A 20863-nucleotide genomic window follows, 5' to 3' on the forward strand; every position below is an offset into this window, starting at 1 on the left:
CAACATGCGCTGGCTAGACGGACGTCTTTGCCTTGCGCCGCGTCCAGCCGTTTTATCAACGTCAACTTCTGAAAGCGTCTCACCTGCGTTGCGTTCTGTTACGTTCGTTGCGCTGCGTCTAGCTTTTTTCAAGAAGGCGTTCAGGATGAACGGCCCATAAAGCATCTTCATACTCCCTCAGTAAGTACTTTTTGTCACTGTTAATAACGAGCAAAACAGTCTGCAATGAATGCGCGATATCGGTCACGGTTAACGAGGAAAAGAAAACTTTACAAGTGGCAATTTACTCTTGGAAACTTAAGCGTCACAATTCATAGAATATATGTATAAAGTGAAGCTGCGTCGCTTTTCAATTCGAGATATAAGTCTTTCATATTAAAGTTGACTCTGTACTTGTCATCCTGAGGGGGTCCCTCCATGATCCGTTCCTCCTGCTTGATTCAGAAAATGGGAGGCTGGAGCTGCTCGTGGAAGTTTTACTCTCCCCTCCCTTGTAGCTAGTGGCTATAAATTGTGAATATTTAAAAGCGACATCCAGTTTCTCCACGTGATATTTCCTATATGATGATCATCCTCCCCTTCTTGTTAAATTTTTTTTCCCTCCACCCCCTTGAATGTGACACTCTTCTTCATCCACAAATATATGGTGCGCCACCGATGGACTCAAGAAAGGAAGCACCTTGCAAGATTTTGATTTTCTCTAATAATGAATCTCATCAAAGTTGTCTACTGTAAATAACCCCATAGCAACTGGACAATTGTAACCAGGTTGTAACCTACTACATGAGTTCGATAAACATGCACTGTGATTAAAGCTATGCTTATAATGAATCATCATTAAAGAAGGTCAACTCTCAGTTAGACATTTAGAAATCTCAAAAAATATGTTAGAGGATATCTAAGAGGCTGAGTTACAATTAAAAAAGTCTCCTACCACTACTAGAATTTTATTTTATTTTATTTTATTTATTTTTTTTTTTGAAAAAGTTATTTTTACCCCCACCCCATCCCTCTTCTTTGATTTGCCTGTTTCTTCTCTCTTATTCTTCACAGATTAAATTAGCTGTTTACTAAGAAGCAGTAAAAGCATAGTGTTCCACGTGTAATCTAATTCCACACCCACTTTAGCCATAGGCCATGATTTCTATTAGATATGGGCGATCAGTTCATCCCATTAAAGTCAATGAATGTCCCCTTAAAGTTATCCAGCATTTCTTTTATGAAACCTTCACAGGCCTGTTTTGTGCAGTTTTGTACATATTCTGGTCCAGATTAAACAACAAAAGTAAGGAATAAGGTTTTAGATGCATAATTATTTGTTCGGCAACACATATTCTTCCTCCAAAGGAGCTGGAATCTCTATTTACTATTTTAGGATGTTTTCATATGAGAAAGGGTGGTGCTAAAGGTCTAAAGGTCACCTTTAGAGTAAACAAGTTGCCAACTCTTTCCTTGTAAAATGAAGGATTTTTAAGTATTCTGCATTAATATTGCAATGAGTTTCCATTTGACAGGTTTAAGAGCTGGTCACTATACCATAACTCTTTGGTATCTTACAACAAGCCAATCAGGGTCTCTTTCAATAGTGTTTAATAAAGTTCAGTTTATTGCACATGATAAATAAAAGTTACTCTACATATAAACATTTATGATGGATTGTGACTGTGTGATCCAATGCCGTCCCACTGAAGGGGTGTATTTGTACTGCCTGGGTTTTACCATAATGCCTTTAGATAACCTTTGACCTGAGGAGTGTCACTTAGACCGTGAAACCTATCTCAGAATGAAAGTTACAAAATTACTTACCATTATTATCAATTATTTACATCCAATCATTACATATTATAGATTTAGTATGGTTCAGCTATAATTCATTTCAGGATCTAATGATCATACAGCTAGCTTGCCCTTTAAAATGTGTTTTGGCCCATCAAATCAAAGTCCTAGAGTATTATTTCCTTTCTTCTTATAAAACACTTTTGAATGAAGCCCTACACTGCATCTTTGTAAAGTGGAGACCAAATGACCCTCACTTTATTTGATAGATAAGCTGGGTCGGACTCATAACCCTATATAACCCCAGTATACTGTAGTTAAATTTAAGACTATTTGTAGAGAAAACAAAACTCGCTTCTAGTTCCTAATGTTTCTTTATGCATTTATGACTGACATTGTCAGGGCTCTGCAGGATTTTTTTTTTCTTCTTTTTTTCTGGACCACAGACCTTCATGTCAAGTCAAGTCATTTTTATTTGTATAGTGCTTTTCACAACACGCGTCATTTCAAAGCAGCTTTACAGAAAATCATGCTTAAACAGAAAAATAAGCTGTAATATAGTAATGTCTTCGAGTCATAATAGTGCAGTTTAAAAAAAAAAAAACATGATTGTAAATTGTGCCATAAAATAAATAATAAATAAATAAATAAGTAAATTATATTTGTATTTAGACCCCCAGTGAGCACGCTAAAGGTGACTGTGGCAAGGAACACAAAACTCCATAAAATGTTGGATTTATAGAGAAAAATAATCTTGGGAGAAACCAGGCTCACTGTGGGGGCCAGTTCCCCTCTGGCTAAACAGAATAAATATAATGCCAATATTAGTTATTTATGAATAGTTCAAGTCATGGTTTAAAATAAGTAAACTAAGTACAGTAAGTGTTAGGCTAATTTTTAAACAAAAAGATTATGTATGAACTATAAGATTAATGACTAAAGTCTTAGAAGTCCATCCTTGATTAACTGCAGAATTTCACATATATGCATTTTCCTTTGTTATTTGGCTGATGAAGGCTTAAGTTGTTAATCTATTATCTCTGTATTCCATTTTAAGAGTGTAGTCTATCCTTTGACCAAGGTGATGCAGGCAGAGGTCAGTGAAGTGCACTGCAGTTTGACTGTAGGCTTTAACCAATAATCCTCTCAGCAGTCCGAACTGTCCTTTGTAGTCTTCTGGTATCTGATTTCTGATGAGAGTATTTTGATTTTTGGGTGAACTATCCCTTTAACATACCATTCTTAACATATTCAAATAGTATAAAGTATATTTCTAAAGAACAAAGGCCCCCCACTGATAAATACAATATTCACAGGCACCCTCTTTCCCTCAAAACTTTTCAGAGAGAGCACACAGTGATGCATTTTCATAGGACTGAGAAATATAATGTGATTTTATGTGGGAATCTTGATTTCTTTGTGGTTTTAATCAAGTTGTTTTAATATAAATTATATTTTAAATTATTTTAAGTCATCATGAGGCCTCCATTGGAAGTTTGCTGAGGCCCCCTGGTTAAGAACCACTGGATAAATTGATGGATAAACAGAGAGGTGAACTGATGGATAGATGCATGTATACCAGCATTGATGGATAATGGATGAGAGTCAATGTGTTAACTAAAATCAGGAGACACTTAACAATCTTTAGGCCTTAACAACAGTATATTATGGACTACTTAAGATAATATATATATATATATATATATATATATATATATATATATATATATATATATAAACCAGAAAATAATAATTGAAGAAGTAGGTGTGGGGATGATATGAATGAAATTTAATGTTGTGTTTTGCTTAACCTCTTTGAGAGGACAGAGTTGAGTAAATCAGCATAGTTTTATCCAGTGGTTTGAGGATGGATAATGCATGGTTTATTATAGCCATGAACTCTCAAACTCTCTCTGAAAGGACTTTAAGATGCTTCTCACCAAGGTCAGGACCCCCTTCTCTGTGTCCACGATTGCCCTGCTAGCAAAGGAAATGAAAAACACACAGAGAGACAAATCAAAAATATAAAACACTTTAAAGCCATGTTCTGACATTTTGACAATGTAAATTAAATTGAACATATAAAAGTGAGAATAGAGAGAATGTAATATGTTTGTAGATGTCTCCTTCTAATTGAAAAGTATTTACTTCATACATTGTCTATGCTTGCAATGGGAGTGAAGGGTCTGTGATTTGCAGCTATTTTGCAAGCCGTCAATTAGCTGTGCAGCCTGTCAGCACTGACCTTTTCAGACGAGGCCCTGATCAGCCCCCTCATCTTTTCAAGCACAGACTACCAAGCAAAAAGCCCTACTAGCTAATGCTTGTTTGGTGTTGTGCAAATAAAACCTTTTACTTGGGCTGATTGTCCACAATTTGACTAGGCAGACTCACCTCAGGCTAAAATCAAATGAATGCAGCAATATTGTGAGTGAAAAAAAGGGAGAAATGACTGTGAAAGAAAGGAAGCCAGCGACAGAGAGATAAAGGGAGGGAAAGAAACAGAAACAACAATGTGACTTAATTGATTCTATGCAATCTCATCAATTGTGATTAAAATGAAATGCCCCCTCACGTTTGAAAAGGTTAAAACAAATTGACGGTGGAAATTACAGCTGGTTATCACAGCATGTGGAGCAGCAGGACTTTAATGAATTGAGTGCAATCCCATTCTTCATCCTGCTATATCTAACGAGGGAGAGAACATTAGCTTCTCATAAGACATCATCAATATCATCATCCCTGACCTGCCCTCTAATGATATTTTATTGACAAAAGCACTCTGCAAGTCACTCATTACATACTCTCTTTCATTAGTGCTGCACAGGATGTCTAACTTGTTTTTGATATAGCGCAGCTCAGCACAATAAAAGGTACATTTTACAAGCCGCTTAATGATAAACTTGTTTCTCATTAGTGTTTAATGTTTCTCCTTTACCAATCTCCTTTATAATATTTTTGAAGGACAGGTATTTCACCTATTTCCATGAATATAAAAGCTGTTTAACTTTGTCTCAAGCTGACAGGAGTGTTGCTGGGTATCAGGACGCATTAAAGGGTTAGTTCCCACCAAAATGAAAATTCTCTCATCATTTACTTACACTCATGCCTCCCAGATGTGTATGACTTTCTTTCTTATGCTGAACACAAACAAAGATTTTTAGAAGAATATTTCAGCTCTGTAGGTCCTCACAATGCAAGTGAATGGTGGCCAGTACCTCGAAGGTCCAAAAAGCATATAAAGGCAGCATAAAAGCAATCCATATGACTCCAGTGGTTAAAGGGATAGTTCACCCAAAAATTGCATAATTTACTCACCCTTATGCCATCCCAGATGTATATGACTTTACATTTGAAGAAAAATATCTCCGCTCAGTAGGTCCTTATAATGGATGTGGATGGTAACGTGATTTTTGATGCTCCAAAAAGCACAGACAATCAACATTAACGTCACCCATACGACTCCAGTGGTTAAATGAATGAAAACGATCGCTTTTGGTGAAAAAGATCAATATTTAAGTACTTTTGAACTATAAATAATCGCTTCCGTTAAGCAGCGGTATGCGCATTCACGAGAGGGCTGAGGTCATGCGGTCTCTCGTGTGACATATTGGCGTAATAAACGAGAAGTGATGCATGCGCGTCACACCCAGAAGAGCAGTGCTGTTTACTACTGAGTAGGAGGAACGCTGTACAGTCCGAACACCGTAAACAAACTGAAGCAAATTTAAACAAAGATGCTAGAAGATTTTGATTTAAGAGAAGAGGAGATACAAATTTTTGCACAGCCATATTTATTTGAACCTGAGCATTCTGATCAGGAACAAACCTCAGAGAGACAGAGAGCGCAGGAGACATGGTGGTGCACATGTAGGCAATGCCAGGCAATGCCAACAGAGGTAGAGTGTCTGCTGCAATGAACAGAACATTGCCATGCCATTGCTGGAAAGACCTCGTGACCTCTGCCCTCTCACGAACACGCATACTGCTGCTTACCAGACGCGATAATTTACAGTTAAAAAGTACTTAAATATTGATCTTTTTCGCAACAAAAACGTTCGTATCGCTTTATAAGACATTAATTTAAACACTGGAGTCATATAGAGTACATTAATGCTGATTGTCTGTGCTTTGGAGCATCAAAAATCGTGTTACCATATACGTCCATTATAAGGACCTGCTGAACTGAGATATTTTTATATTTTTCTTAAAATGTGTTCTGCTGAAGAAAGAAAGTCATATACATCTGGGATGGTATGAGGGTGAAACAATGATGAGATAATTTTCATTTTTGGGTGAACTATCCCTTTAAATTTGTCTTCAGAAGTGATGTGTAAGAAACATTAATATTTAAGTCCTTTTTACTATAAATTGTCCTCCCTGCCCAGGAGGTGGCGATATACACGAAAAATGACGTAAAAAACAAATGCTGTTTCATTAACAAAGTTCGGGAGGAGCAAGTTCATTTAATCCGACAAATCACACCGACAGTGCAAGCGTATAAAAACAGCTGTTTACCTCTATGTGGCATCGAGCCTTCCAGCATCCCTCCACCTCCCCATCTGCACCTATCTATTTCATCAATAACTAATCTAAGTCTGGAGGGGCATTCGAGCTCATGTCAAGTCTCGAGCCTCGAGCCCTTCGTCAAGGACAGCGAGCCAAACACGTTTACACTATCCTCAAATGTAGGATTGCATTAATTTGCGAACTACTGAAAAGAGGAAGAAAGTGAAGATTTATAGTAAAAAGGCCTTAAATATTCATGTTTCTCAAACTTCGTTTAGCAGAAGAAAGAAAGTCATACACATCTGGGAATGGCATAAGGGTGAGTAAATGATGAGAGAATTTACATTATTGGGTGAACTATTCCTTCCCTTATTCATCCATCCATCCATCTTGCCAATAATAGGGCCAGAAAAATACATTTAATTTGATTGATTAATTAATTAAAGAGAAAACACATGTATTTTTCTCACCCCATTGGCCATTTTTTTCTAGTTTTATAGCATAACCCTCTCTTAATTTTTCATGTCATTTTGCTTGTCAAGTAAATGTATCCTGTTTTAAGGAAGTTTACATATTTTTGACAGAAATACTAATTATTATTATTTTTGTGCACTTTTGTGGCCCTAGGGAATTTACAAAGGGAGTCTTGCTTCTAATTTTATATTTTTTAACATGCATACCGAAAGTCATGCCCACACAGCAATTTCCCTTTATAAAGTAATGAGTATATCCACTTTTGCAACTGTATATGCACAGTATGTGCACTGCTACTACAGACTGACATTCCGACACTTTTCTAGAAATGAGTGAGCTGCTTATGCGGGCTCGACAGCCACCAGGCTCTATTGACATACTGGGATCTGCTGCCACCTAGTGGAACTTTTAAGTATGAGAGTATTTGTCTGCAGGAAAGCTGCTTCAGCAGTTTTCCCACCATATCTCCTGATAGTTCTCAAGAGTGAATAAACTCTTTTAACAAGTTTTCATGCACTCAAACATAAAAGGCACAACAAATACTAGTTAAAATTCAAAGGATTTTTTAATTGCAAAATAAGCTAACTTTGCTGTGTTAACAAAAATCATAATTGCAACCTGCATTGCTAAATAAATACCACTGCAGTGGGATAATTTGGAACCAAGCCCCCTGGTGCATGCTGTTGTGGGTGTGTTGTGTTGCCTGTTTGCTCACAAATTGGCCTATTTTCAGTGGATGCAATAGAGTATTAGTCAGAACAAGCAGCAAGGGGCTAACTCAGCAACATCTCCCCTCAATGGAGATGCAAATAAAAACAGATGCAAAGCAAAACCTTTGATTACAACACACTTTCTACACCCAAGTCCCTGAGCAGAGAAGAGAAAGAAAGAAAGAAAGAAAGAAAAGAACGAAGAAAAAAGACTCTACTGTATATGTATAAGATCTATTTTGGATCACTTTCATCTTATCTGAAAATCCACTATAGTATCCACTATTCAAAAAACACCCTTAAGTTTTGACCTTTGTCCTAATTGGGGGCCCTGTGTTCAAAGTACCAGATCAGAAAATCACTTTCTCTATTACAGGTATGCAAATAATATTTATGAACTCAGACTTCAAATAATGACATGAATGAAAAATTTAGTAGGGACTACAAGTTTTATGTAAAAAAATAAAATAAAACGAGGGGCATATAATTAAATTCTATTTTATATTGCGTTAGAATAAGAAATATCATAGCACGTATTTTGTAAACACAGTTTGTAAACACTTATCTGAAGGCTTCGAAATAAAACATGAAACTGTTTGAAAAAACTCTGTACCTAATTGGGTACAGGGAAAACCAAGTTTGCTTACTGTGTGAAGGGGCAAAAAAAAAAAAAAAAAAAAATCCACCCAAGCCTAAGGCACCTCTTCAAATGGTAAGACAGAATATCAAGCTTATGGTTGTATCTTTTTCTGCTTCATATTTTGTTGCTTTACATTCTTTGGCTGTGTCAGTCATCTTTCTTATCAGAAGTCTGACTGTCCTCTTGGTAATCATCATGAGAAGCGTTACAGCATTCAGAAAAAGCAGCGTCAAAGTCTGACTCCTCTCCCTGAAAAGCCTGGTATCGCTGTAGCTCGATGTAGGTGGTGAAAAGTTTGGCATACTCGGGGTGAGTGAGAGCAAAGGAACGGAACTCATCTAAAAGAGAAAGGGAGAGATAAAGTATCATATTTATTGACTCAACAGAAGCACATGCACAAGCATGAAATCAAGAGTGTTAACTAAGATACTTTCAGGTGTAGACAAAGCCCCTGGGTTTCATGGTGATGCTCAATAAATACCACAAATTACTGTGGAATCCTCTGAGTGAATTCACTGAAAGATTTGATAGTTTACACTGGTGGCCAAAAGTTTGGAATAATGTACAGATTTTGCTGTTTCGGAAGGAAATTGGTACTTTAATTCACCAAAGTTGCATTCAACTGATCACAAAGTATAGTCAGGACATTACTGATGTAAAAAACAGCACCATCACTGGTTGAAAAAAGTCATTTTTGATCCAATCTAGACAGGCCCCATTTCCAGCAGCCATCACTCCAACACCTTATCCTCGAGTAATCATGACTAGAAACTAGCTTGCCATTATATCAAACACAGTTGGAAGATATTTGGTTTGTTAAATGAAGCTTAACATTTTCTTTGTGTTTGTTTTTGAGTTGCCACAGTATGCAATAGACTGGCATGTCTTAAAGTCAATATAAGGTCAAAAATGGCAAAAAAGAAACAGCTTTCTCTAGAAACTCGTCAGTCCACCATTGTTTTGATGAATGAAGGGTATGGAATGCTTGAAATTGCCAAAAAACTGAAGATTTCATACAAAGGTGTACACTACTGTCATCAAAGACAAAGGACAACTGGCTCTAACAAGGACAGAAAGAGATGTGGAAGGCCAGATGTACAACTAAACAAGAGGATAAGTACATCAGAGTCTCTAGTTTGAGAAATAGACGCCTCACATGTCCTCAGCTGACAGCTTCATTGAATTCTACCCGCTCAACACCAGTTTCATGTACAACAGTAAAGAGAAGACTCAGGGGTGCAGGCCTTATGGGAAGAATTGCAAAGAAAAATCCACTTTTGAAAAAGAAAAACAAAGGAGTGGGCAAAGAAACACAGACGTTGGACAACAGACAACTGGAAAAGAGTGTTATGGATCTTAACCCCATTGAGCTTTTGTGGATCAGCTAGACTGTAAGGTGCGTGAGAAGTGCCCGACAAGACAGCCACATCTATGGCAAGTGCTACAGGAAGTGTGGGGTGAAATGTCACATGAGTATCTGGACAAACTGACAGCTAGAATGCCAAGAATCTGTAAAGCTGTCATTGATACATGTGGAGGATTTTTTGGTGAGAACTCTTTGAAGTAGTTTAAGAAGTTCTGAAAATTTGTTTCAAATTGTAATAGTAATTTTTCACGTTATTAATGTCCTGACTATATATTGTGATCAGTTGAATGCAACTTTGGTGAATAAAAGTACCAATTTCTTTTTATAAGAGCAAAATCTGTACATTATTCCAAACTTTTGGCCGCCAGTGTATGCTTGCTCAGTGCATGCACCCAAAAAAGTCTTGAAGTCTTAACCTCAAATAAAATTATACCATTTTAATAACATGGGTTATACAAACTAACATAAATATATATCGATTAAGGACTCTGCAGTGTCTGCAGTAAAATACACACAATAAACTGTGCTGGAGTGCTTAAATTAAAAGTTGATAATACCAAATGGCACAAGTTAAAAAAATAATAACACATTATACAACCAAAGAAATGTAGCCTAGAGGAAGAAAAAAACATAAACAAAAACACAATTAAATAATTAATTACGATTCTTAGCATGCCAATTAATTGGCAACATAAAAATTAAAAAATGTCAACAGCTTTTTCAAATCAATGAGTGGTATTATCTGGAATATGAATGATAGCACTGCTAATATGACTGACAGTTGTATCACTGTGGTAGTTACACAGGCATACAGACCATAAGTTATATGTCCTGATCCATCTGCATCAATCTCTGTGAAGAGGCTGTGGACGTCTAGATCACACACTCCAAGAGCAGAACGTAGCAAACTGCTAAACTCCTCACGTGTGATACAGTTGTCTTCATCAATGTCAAACAGCTGCAGAAAGAGTTCACAGACATGACTGATAATCTACCCCTTTGTGTATATATATATATATATATTTATATAAATGAACAAATTATCACATGACTATCAATGGTATCACATCAATGTTAACCATCCTTATGCTCTACTGTTGACTCGATTAATGCTGTTTCTTTTTGTTAAGTGTTTTTATCTTCTTCTAAAAACCACCATAAGGTGCAAACCACCACTGACACATGACTACTTTTATGGTTTGCCCTCATATAAGCACACCATACAACCATCTTTATTTAATCTTTTCATTCTCATTGTTTGAGAATCTAAGCATTGCAGTTATATTCTTGTAATAGCATTAGTGTCATCTTTGATATCGTTACCTTAAATGCAGTCTGAATTACATCCTCATTATTAGCTGGTCGGCACAACACAGTTACACCAATGACATACTCTCTGAAATCAATGGTGCCATCCCCATTCTACAGAGAGAACAGAAAACATATGCAAATAGTTTTTTTTTTGTTTTTTTTGTGAAGAATTCTAACAATGTTACATATTAGGACTAAAAACAGTGCATATCTTAAAGCTAGTATTTCATACTTTTTCAATTCTTTTCGGCATCTAACTTCAAAAGGGGTTGGTTATGGACACACTCACCCTGTCAAACAGAGCGAAGAGCTCCTGCAGAGCTGGGCTGATTGGCAGTTTGAGGAAGCTGGCAAACTCCTCAATCGTGATCCTCCCACCTTTGCACGAACAGGCTATGTTGGCAAAACTCTGCAACTCCTTCTTCACATTGTCCCATTTTAGTCTGAATTTACAACAGAAACAGAGACGAAACTGTCATTAGGAATGATTTTGACTTCTTTTTTTATAGATATAATTTATTATGTCATAGAAGTAAGTTTTAATGCATTTTTAGATTAAACAGTCATACTCCAATTTCCTGCTGATCTTGGTAAACTCCACGAGACCTGCCTCCATAGGCAGGGTCAATTCTCCAGCTGCAATCATCAGACGGCAATCTTCATAAGTGTGGTCTGTGACCAACAAGCCCAGTGACCTAGTTCCATACACACATACAGTTCAGGCTGGCACTGTATTGACTTGTGAATCATCAATCAACATGATTGTTTCATTGTGCTTACACTGTAGATGCCCATGTGTAGGTATACCAAATACAAAAGAATAGGAGAAACATGATGTGCTTACTCTGCCATGGCAGCTCTCACGGACTGAGCAAACTTGGTAGGACTCTTTTTCTCTGTCTCAGTAGGAATATGAGGGGGTAGAAACTAAAACACCAAATGTGCACTCATTACAACCATATAAAGAGGTTGCTGGATGTTAGCTTGTTTGAAGCTGTGTGTGATTTGGGAAAACCATAAAGCTGCACAGAGCTATGTTAAGTCTTGATGCCCTTTTAACCCTTAAAAGGGTATCTTTAGAGACCCGGCACATATATCTATCAAATGGATCTACAAAATGCCCAGATAGTTAATAATCATTTTTAAAATATTTTCAAGACAATTAGAAAATAATAGAATAAAACATATTTTGATGTTTTATTTTTCATATATCAAAGATAAATTGCAAGAAATCAGGACAAATCTAGAACAGGATTCATTACTTTCAAACTGAACTTTCCTGAGATGTAACTGGCTGTCAACATCATATTGACATAGTTACAAGTTACACATAACACATAAGTTACACATATTAACATATTTTTTCAGGAATATATTGAATCTAAATAGATGCACAACTTACATAATTTCAGTACTACACCCAAATGACAATAGTTATATCATACTGTTGCTATAGTTTACTTCCACGCTGTTACTTACAAATAGTAATGTCAAATGTAAATCAAGTCAATCACTGAAACAAATAACTTTTTATGCAATTTTGGTATTTCTTTTTTATTTATTTTTTTGTTACACTATTTATAAAAGAGAGATTGAGGACAACTAAAGAGATGTGGGCACAACTCCAAAAGATGGATGAGGTACAGGGGGTGGAATTAGGTCCTAGGTCACTAAAGACCCAAGGTATGCGTTTAAGGGTTAAAATCCTTCTAAATCGATTTTTATTTTAAAAAAAAAACATTGCCTGAAAAAATGCACAAATGTTTCTCACAGACCTCAATTTCCACTGTTGTGTAGAGCTGACAGAGTGTAAGCAGCAGCAGTCTGGCCCTAAAACAGTAAGTGGTGGTGAGGTTCGATACCAACATTCTCAAGAAGTATTGCCCTCTTTATATGCATTAATGTGCAACTGCAGTTACAGTACAACATACTCAGGTCTGCAAGCAGAGCTTATCTAAGAAAGTGAGCAACCAGATATGTTCTGCACATGCAGAGAAGATCAATACCTTAAAAATGAAAATTGAGTCAGACAGCAGGATATTTTTCTTTCTTGGTTCTCTTTAATGCATTTATCCCCCTTTTTTCTTAGTTCAAATGTCAGTAAACCCAAGAAAACATCCCTGAGACGATCACTTCCCACAACTATCAGGCTCTAAATTAAATTATGTTTATATACTTTTTTTCTATAGTGACTGTAAAGGCCTAATTCTGTGGCTTAAACAGTCTCAAACTTCAGACAACATTTTGTCAACTGTATACATGATTTAAAGGCTTTTTATTTTTCATATTACTCACGACTTTGGGCCTTGCCATGTCCACGTGACCGTGTCCTGTTTGTAATAAAAAGACAAAAGCTATTTAAAGATGATATAAATTTGCAATTAATTCAAGAGCAGTAGACTGTAAGTGAGCTCAGCTGAGAAGGCCTTTGTCTATACAGTATATCATTTACAAGTTTGGCTGGTGGTCCCATGTATTAGTATCCTACTTTATGCCCTTGACTCAGAGTTACAGTATTATGGATTTATTGCAGTATTATTTATTTTACATATTTTCACAATGCTTGCTTTTAGCTATATAATTCCATTCCATTCGAGTTTGTCACCAGAAATTAACACAATTATATGAGACTTTGGCTGACTTTCTGATGAATACTGACCAGCTTATTTGGGTATCTGATAAGAACAGGCTGTACTGGGACCCCTGGGACAAAGGCACCTGTGGAGACAAATAGACTAGCACATAAGCACCTTTCATTCATCACTTTTGTTCTTTTTGTTCTTTTAACCTTAGTGGTTCACCTACCTCCTAAATAAACAGCTCAGTACAACAGCGCAACACTACAAATCATATAGAGGCTGTCCTCGATTCTAAAAAAATATCTGTTTTCTGAATGAAGCTCAAAGCTTGTCTGACACTCTATTCACAGCATGCCCTACATATCAGGTCACAACAATTTGAATGGTTAGATGGACTCAATTGGGAACTCAATGAGTATCAATGACGCTAACACTGTCCTCATGATATGACCCAAATGTAGAAAGAATCAATAGGTCATACATATCACAAAAATAAATATCAAACTGACCTGCTGATGAGAAGAAAGACTTGATGGTGAGAACAATACAAATTCATAGACAAAACACTCTCTCTCTGACCCCAGCAAGTCACAGCAAATAGCAACTAATTCCATGACAGTTTCTCTTTCCTTTCTCTTACCGTACGTGTGCATGTTTTTGTTTACATTTGCATTGCACAGTGACAACCGATAACAGCCAACATGATTTTCATACACAGTTCATTCACTTCCTTCATTAATTACCTACTGAATTATTGAATTTTGCTGCAGTATATTACATTTTAACATCAACTGTAAATATTGGATTTTTTTTTGTTCCTCAATATCATAATTAACCTTTCTAGAAAACAACAACAGTACTAAATACACATAACAACAACAAAAATAAACACAAAACCTACTTACCTTGTTTAAAGGTAATGAGACATGACCTGTTTGTACATGTTCCTTCAGGAAAAATTATCATCTGAAAAAGAAAATAACACCCGCAATGTTTTCAGTGACAGCTATCATGGTGTGATCTAAATGGGGACATACCACAGACTTCTATTGTTTTTAATATAAAGCTAACTATAATTACTTTAACCCACACAGTAAACCAAAAAGTTTATTTTTTTATTATTATACTTTATTTAATTTATGTATGGATTGTTTTTTCAAATGAAGATATCCCAAAATGTCCCCAAAGGGAGGTTTTGTCCGATTTAGCTCTCTGGGCGTACACACTCACGTACGCATGACCATGCACACACACGCACGCGCGCGCGCACACGCACACACACGCGCACACACACACAAAAAAACACATTTTACACTTAACAAATATGTGTGTTTTTAAAGTAAAGGAAGTAAACATCCACAGTGTTGCAACATAACTTGCTATATGTTTTTTTATGAGGGATATTTAGGAACTCTGGATGAGGAAGTATGGGTCTCAAGTAATTTCCTGCTTTCAAAAGTTGAAACTCACTTTGCTGACACATTGTGAAATTCATTTTCAGAGCTAGAACTTTTAACCTTTTTTAACAATTTTATTTTTCTCACAACTCACATGAAAATAAAATATTAATTCGTGGTGTGAATCAGGTCAATCATTCGTGGCAAATTAAGCATCACAGGTTTTGGTGTCAAAGGTATTAAGACTTTAGGATTCTGAGCAGGACCTAAAGTAAAGGGAGGCACTCACCTGTGGCCAGCGGCCTTCTGACTGTGCTCTCCTATTAATCTCAAGGATAGTGTTTCTACGAGAATCTGGATCTTTGCGTGAAACAAGCACTGGCTGCACACAGCGCAAAAACCCTGAGGAACATAAAATGCACTTGATTCTTTAATTGGTATCACATCATATTAAGAAGCAATAATAACACATGCAAAACTGTCAACAATAATGGGTATTTTTCAAGGCTTGACAATGTTATGCTTCCTTTAATTTTATTTCTTAATTTGCTGGGAAATTCCACACTCGGTAGCAGCGATGGCCACTCAATGAAACCAATCAGGTCTCTGCTCTGCTCTCATCCTGTTTTGCCACTGGCTGAATAAGTATGAGAAGCCACCTCAGCTACTGATTAGTTTTTTTTTAAAAACTGATCAGATATGAACCTGAATGATGAAATGTGTATGTTCCCTACTCCATCATTTTGAGTCACTATGACCCAGAAACACATTTTGAGTTTTAAAAGCAAAAAGGAAAGTTTCAGTTTTCAAATGATATCATTATGTTTGCTCCAAACTGTTGCAGAGATATAATCATTTAAATGTTTACTGACAGAGCCTAATCCATTTTAGTTGCTTTTCTTTTTACTTTAGTGCATAAAACTCAAAATGTGTTACTGGGTCAAAGTGACACAAAATGATGGAGTAGGTAACATATTCAGGTGCTACCGAAAAACATATTAATATAATTTGATGTTGCATTTTTAATTTGTGCTCCTTATTGTATAAGCCCATATTGATGTAAATATCCATATTGATTACTTCCAAAGATTGGTGCTTCCAAGGACTCTGAGCGGGATACTGTAGAGGGCAGACCAGCTTCAATACAGACGATAGCATCAAAGAAAGATGAGTGGGGGGCCACAGCTAGAATGGGAGCCTCTACACTGCTGGCCTGCTTCCCCTTCACCACCACCCTGAAGCCCATCCCGAAGAAATACATCCGGCCCAGAAACGTAAACACTCTTTGGCACATAAACCTGCTCACAAACACATAAACAAACGCACAAAACATGGTGAATCACAATGGGTGCACAAGCACACAAAAACAAAATGTTTGCTTTAACGGCTTTGACAATGGTGTACTCATCAGGTGTCAGATCAGCATGTTGTTTTATAAGTTACGAGAATAACCACATCCCCCTGACAGCCTTCCAACTACCTTCTATGATAAGAGTTAATTTATCTGATCAGTGTGGTCATTCTGAGCAGAAATGGCAAACAGCAAAATAAGCAATTTTGCAAGAAACCTTGTGTAAAATTGACTACAGTGGTCTGATTTCTCAACAGACCAGTAAACTGTGACAAACCAGATACCATCCACTGAGCCAATACAATTCAAATAATTTACAAATTCCAATTCCAAATGAATTGTAAATTACAATTTAGCTTGTAGCAAAAGATTCAAATCATGAATGAAGACAAAGCCCAAAAATGCTAAGAGATTGTGCTTTTAGTAAGGCCAAAGTGTAAGGTTTAAGGTGAAGTGCTAGGTCTGGTTTAGTTAGTTGGCCAAATATGTTGGTCTTTTTTTTTTTTTCACTGTTTAACCCTTAGGGTTAAACACTTTTGGCCAACTAACTAATAAGGTATTTAGTGACCTAGGACATCATTCCACCCCCTGTACCTCATCAATATTTTTTTTTTTTTTTTACCTCTTTAGCAGTCCTCAATCACTGTCTTATAAATAATGTGACACACACACAAAAAAGACAAAATTGCAAAAAGTTTTTTTTTTTTTTTAATAAAATGGCTTAAGTATAGGGTCATTAGAGACCCTAGGTATGTAATAGTGTCTGTTTTTTTTTTTTGTTTTTTTGTTTTTTGTTTTTTGCTCCTAAATAAATTACATTTATATGATTATTTAATATCTATATAAGTTTACTCTAACATGATATCTACTTTTTTGTTTATGATAAGAGAAATGAGTACTATATATATATATATATATATATATATATATATATATATATATATATATATATATATATATATATATATATACAAATAATTACTATATCACATTTATTTTATGTGCTACAATGGTGAATAATCAGTATTCCATGTGCGTGTACACATACAGAGTATACATGCTATTACTCAAGGTGGCACTGTTGTTTCAGTGATTGACTTGATTTACATTTGACTTCACAATTTGACGAAGAAGCAACGTGGAAGTAAACAATAGCAAGTACAACATATGAACAGTATGATATAACTATTGTCATTTGGGTGTTGTACTGAAATTATGTAAGTTGTGCATCTATTTAGGCTCAATTAAGTGCCTGAGCAAATACTTATGTGTAGATTATGTGTAGCTCAATATGTGTTTGACAGTCAGTTGCGTCTCATAAAATTTCAGTGTGAAGTTAATGAATCTGTAATAAATGAAATATAAGAGTGTCTGGTACATTGATTTAAGAGTTAAATACAATAAAATTTGGACAGGTGCATTTTAATCTCGTCCTTAAATGTAGGCTGTGTATAAGTGGGTGATTCTTCAATTGGAGGCACTTTTATGTCCCTGGACCACAAATTCATCTAAAAACACTTAACTCTGAAACAAACTGTTTAGTAATTAAAAACAATAGTTATTTTACCTTGAAAAAAAATTTACTGTACCAAAAAAATGATGTCTTCCTATTTTATTTTATTTTATTTTAAATACCAATACTTTGCTACTTTGGCGTTTTCTCCAACCCAGACTTTTAAACTTCTCTGTTTCGATAAAACTCATGAGTAGTTTACAAAGGTAGGAGCTATATTATTTTATTTTACATCCGTACAATTTGTGTATGTTTTTGGACAATGTATCGCTGTCCCCAACATTCTCGTCATTACCATCACAGCATATTGTTTCTGGGGGGGAACCTTTAACACCTGTTTAAGTGATAACCATGGAAATAATAACTGACAGAGGCGTACATGACTGCCATGAGAGAAGACTGAAGATTTGATGTTGACAAAAGTGAGTAATTTAATCATTTATCCCTTCTGATCAAAGAGTATACTTATTCGCCATCATTACCATATATGAACCTGATGCAATATTTTACAAAAATAGATGCATATTTTGCTTTATTTTGATGTATGTAAAGTGCATCTAATGTTAGCTACAAAGTAGTGTTAGCAAAATCATGAGCTAGCCTCTTTTTTTCCCCCAAAAACTAAGAAATGTCATTACCGCAGTATAAGTATGTGTTACAGTATATGTGTTTGGAATATAAATCCACCACTGAAAAGGAAGGACAGAGAAGTATCTATATGGGCAGAAATGGCAAAGGTAATATGTAATATGCAAAGATACAGTGTATGGTGGTTATAGCTTGTACTCTAGGTAACCCAAACACCCAAGCCCAAAAACATGGTGTTGAATCGGATTTTGGCAAAAAATAAAAAACGGAAGCCATAGAAGAAACCACAAAGATATGTATGTACCTTCTCCAGCCAGTCATGGGCTCCACAGTTCCTTTCAGAGGCTGTCTGAATGTTATCATTGCAGCAACTGGCCACATGACCATGAGGACGAGAATCAAGAAAATGGATCGGAGAGGCACAAGGATGATTCCCAGAAGAAAACACTACACACAGAGACATGAGGAGGATAAACAGACAGACCCACATAATAAGCCCTAATTTAACATGAGGCAAATGACTCAGTTATATGTTCATGTCTATTCAAGCCAAAATGGTTGCAAGGGAGCAGCAGTTCAACCTCACTGAAATGTTTCCATAGGGACTTTATTAATACAGTAGTCTTTCATTTAATTGGTTAGAGGGAAATGTATTATGCATAACACAAATTATAACTATCCCTAAGCATGAAGTTGAACAATTATTCGCAAATATTCAAACACCAGAAGTAGCTCATTTAAATGCCCTCTGTCTGCTGCATCAACCAGTTGAAAGTCCATTTAGGACAAGGGCTCATCTCTGATGCTAAGGGAGGAGAGTGTAAGAGGTCTCATATATTACACAGATTATATCAAGCAGATAAAGAAACAAACCTGACTATCAGTCATCAGGCAAATCAAATAAGATCCACGTTTCTACATGTCGACAGTCAACACAATGAAGTTTTAGCGAATATTATGAATATACATGCCATTAATGAACATTATGGACTCACTTTGATTTGATCGGCTTTGGTTAGTTTAAGGTCGTGCACGAATGGATTGAGGACAGCCGGTAGAAACAGGGACTTCTGACGGGGAAGCGCGAACACTCTCTGGGGCGGCATCTTCACAGATCACTGCAGCTTCTTCATGTGTTCAAATCTCTATGACGGAAGAGCTTCCTGATTGCGCATCTCTCATTTCACAACACACACACACACGAGAAATAACCTTATGCCACTGGGGTCATACCGGTCTGTGGCTGTGTTTCAAAACCTATGAGATGCCTAGTGAGGGGCCATTCAGACCGAACGCGTTCTTGTGGCAAAAAAGGCAGACGCAGCGCAACTCATTTAACTGAAAGCATGTGGAAAATAAAGCGGCGCAACGGTCAAAGACGTCTGTCTAGCGCATGGTTGCATAGAAAAACACTCGAAAAACAGCGCAGGCTTAAAAAATGCGTTCGGTGTGAACAGCCCCTAACTAGAAATTATATTTGGGAATCATAGCATGCAGCATGTCTAGGTAGGCAGCTCACTTGGTTTTGAGACACATCCTGTGTGTTTACGTTTACGCTCCACCTCTTACAGACATAATCCTATTTAGCCCTGTAGTAGTCATTTAGAGCAGTTGGTGACCTCGTCTTTATTCTAGAAATTAGGTTTATTTGAAACCTAACAAGCTTAAGTTTTTTTTTGTTTGTTTTTTTTTTTTTTTTTACGATAAAAGTTAACCAAACTTCGAAGTTCCGCTTCACAGAAATGAACTTAAACGCCTATATTCATGTCCTTTTATGACACAATTAAGTAAGCATCCACGTCTAGGTGTGCGTTAAACATGTTATAATGTTCTCGCCTCATAAATAACTTAAATAATAAGCAGTTAGTAATTTTGTACCCAAGTGTTACGCACGATGTAACTAGAAGTGAGCTCTTTATAGAATGAACCACTAGATGTCGCTGTTTGTCCAGATATGACACTGACGAGTAAACTAAAATAATGGGAACCATACCTTTTCTCTATTGAAGTTTATTATTACTGTTAATATTATTAACATTATTACATAAAGTCCCAAAACATGCCTTTACAATTTGAGTAGCTTTTTGCTTCTGCAAGGGCAACACTGAATCAACACTATGCAATTTCTTTTTAAACACTATAAAACAAGGTTTCTTTCCTGAGATTTTGCATTTATGAATGCAGAGATGCAAACTCATGAGAGGTGAAAAAGGCCAGAAAAGTCATGGCTGGTGTTCCAAATTTATATTTTTGATTGATTCGTTTATTGTATTCAAAGCTTATATATATATATATATATATATATATATATATATATATATATATATATATATATATATATATATATATATATATATAATCTTTAGGCTTAAAGTAATACTTTCAAGTCATTTTATTAAAGAAAATGTAAAGAAAACAAAACAAAATTACCAAACAATTTGGGAAAATTAGCTTCGGAAAAAAGTGACTTTAGCTCAAAGGTGAGTAATTTACATCCCTGTCAATGTGGAATTCTGGAATTAAAAGTACAAAGTTGATTAAATATATTTGAGTAAATATGTTTACATTAAATTTTTCAACAATAAAATTAAGTACATTTTGCAAAAAAATTATTCTACAAGTGGGCAGTGCCAAAACAAATGAATAGCT

The 20863-nt window shown here is 36.0% G+C and overlaps 2 protein-coding genes across 5 annotated transcripts in view; both read right to left on the reverse strand.

The window, feature by feature from the left end:
• slc6a2 (solute carrier family 6 member 2) overlaps positions 1 to 537 on the reverse strand; it is a 44106-nt gene extending 43569 nt beyond the window's left edge. For 2 of the 4 annotated variants that reach the window (XM_051655028.1, XM_051655057.1), the window contains exon 1: positions 84 to 468. The gene's annotated coding sequence lies outside the window, so the exon portion shown is untranslated. Of the gene's footprint in view, positions 1 to 83 lie in introns of all 4 variants that reach the window. The other 2 variants (XM_051655036.1, XM_051655047.1) reach the window with 2 other exon arrangements.
• A 6768-nt stretch (positions 538 to 7305) lies between these two features.
• On the reverse strand, positions 7306 to 19394 carry lpcat2 (lysophosphatidylcholine acyltransferase 2). The gene is made up of 14 exons (XM_051655087.1): positions 19210 to 19394; positions 18519 to 18661; positions 15843 to 16060; positions 15052 to 15164; positions 14271 to 14331; positions 13446 to 13504; positions 13082 to 13116; positions 12562 to 12616; positions 11631 to 11713; positions 11356 to 11481; positions 11076 to 11229; positions 10799 to 10897; positions 10292 to 10433; positions 7306 to 8447 (listed from the first exon to the last, which is right to left on the reverse strand). Exons 1-14 carry the CDS (start codon positions 19318 to 19320, stop codon positions 8257 to 8259), a joined length of 1590 nt encoding a protein of 529 aa, XP_051511047.1. The 5' UTR covers positions 19321 to 19394; the 3' UTR covers positions 7306 to 8256.
• Between the last annotated feature and the right edge of the window lie 1469 nt (positions 19395 to 20863).

Source organism: Myxocyprinus asiaticus, chromosome 2 (genome assembly GCF_019703515.2).
Source record: "Myxocyprinus asiaticus isolate MX2 ecotype Aquarium Trade chromosome 2, UBuf_Myxa_2, whole genome shotgun sequence".
NCBI lineage: Eukaryota > Metazoa > Chordata > Actinopteri > Cypriniformes > Catostomidae > Myxocyprinus > Myxocyprinus asiaticus.

Excerpts from the sequence above, each read along its gene's own strand:
- lpcat2 (XM_051655087.1), bottom strand. The coding sequence starts at position 19,320 with ATGCCGCCCCAGAGAGTGTTCGCGCTTCCCCGTCAGAAGTCCCTGTTT. Across the intron at positions 13,117-13,445 it reads TCAGATACCCAAATAAGCTG|GACACGGTCACGTGGACATG; the intron begins GTCAGTATTCAT and ends TATTACAAACAG. Across the intron at positions 10,434-10,798 it reads TAATTCAGACTGCATTTAAG|CTGTTTGACATTGATGAAGA; the intron begins GTAACGATATCA and ends CTCTTTCTGCAG.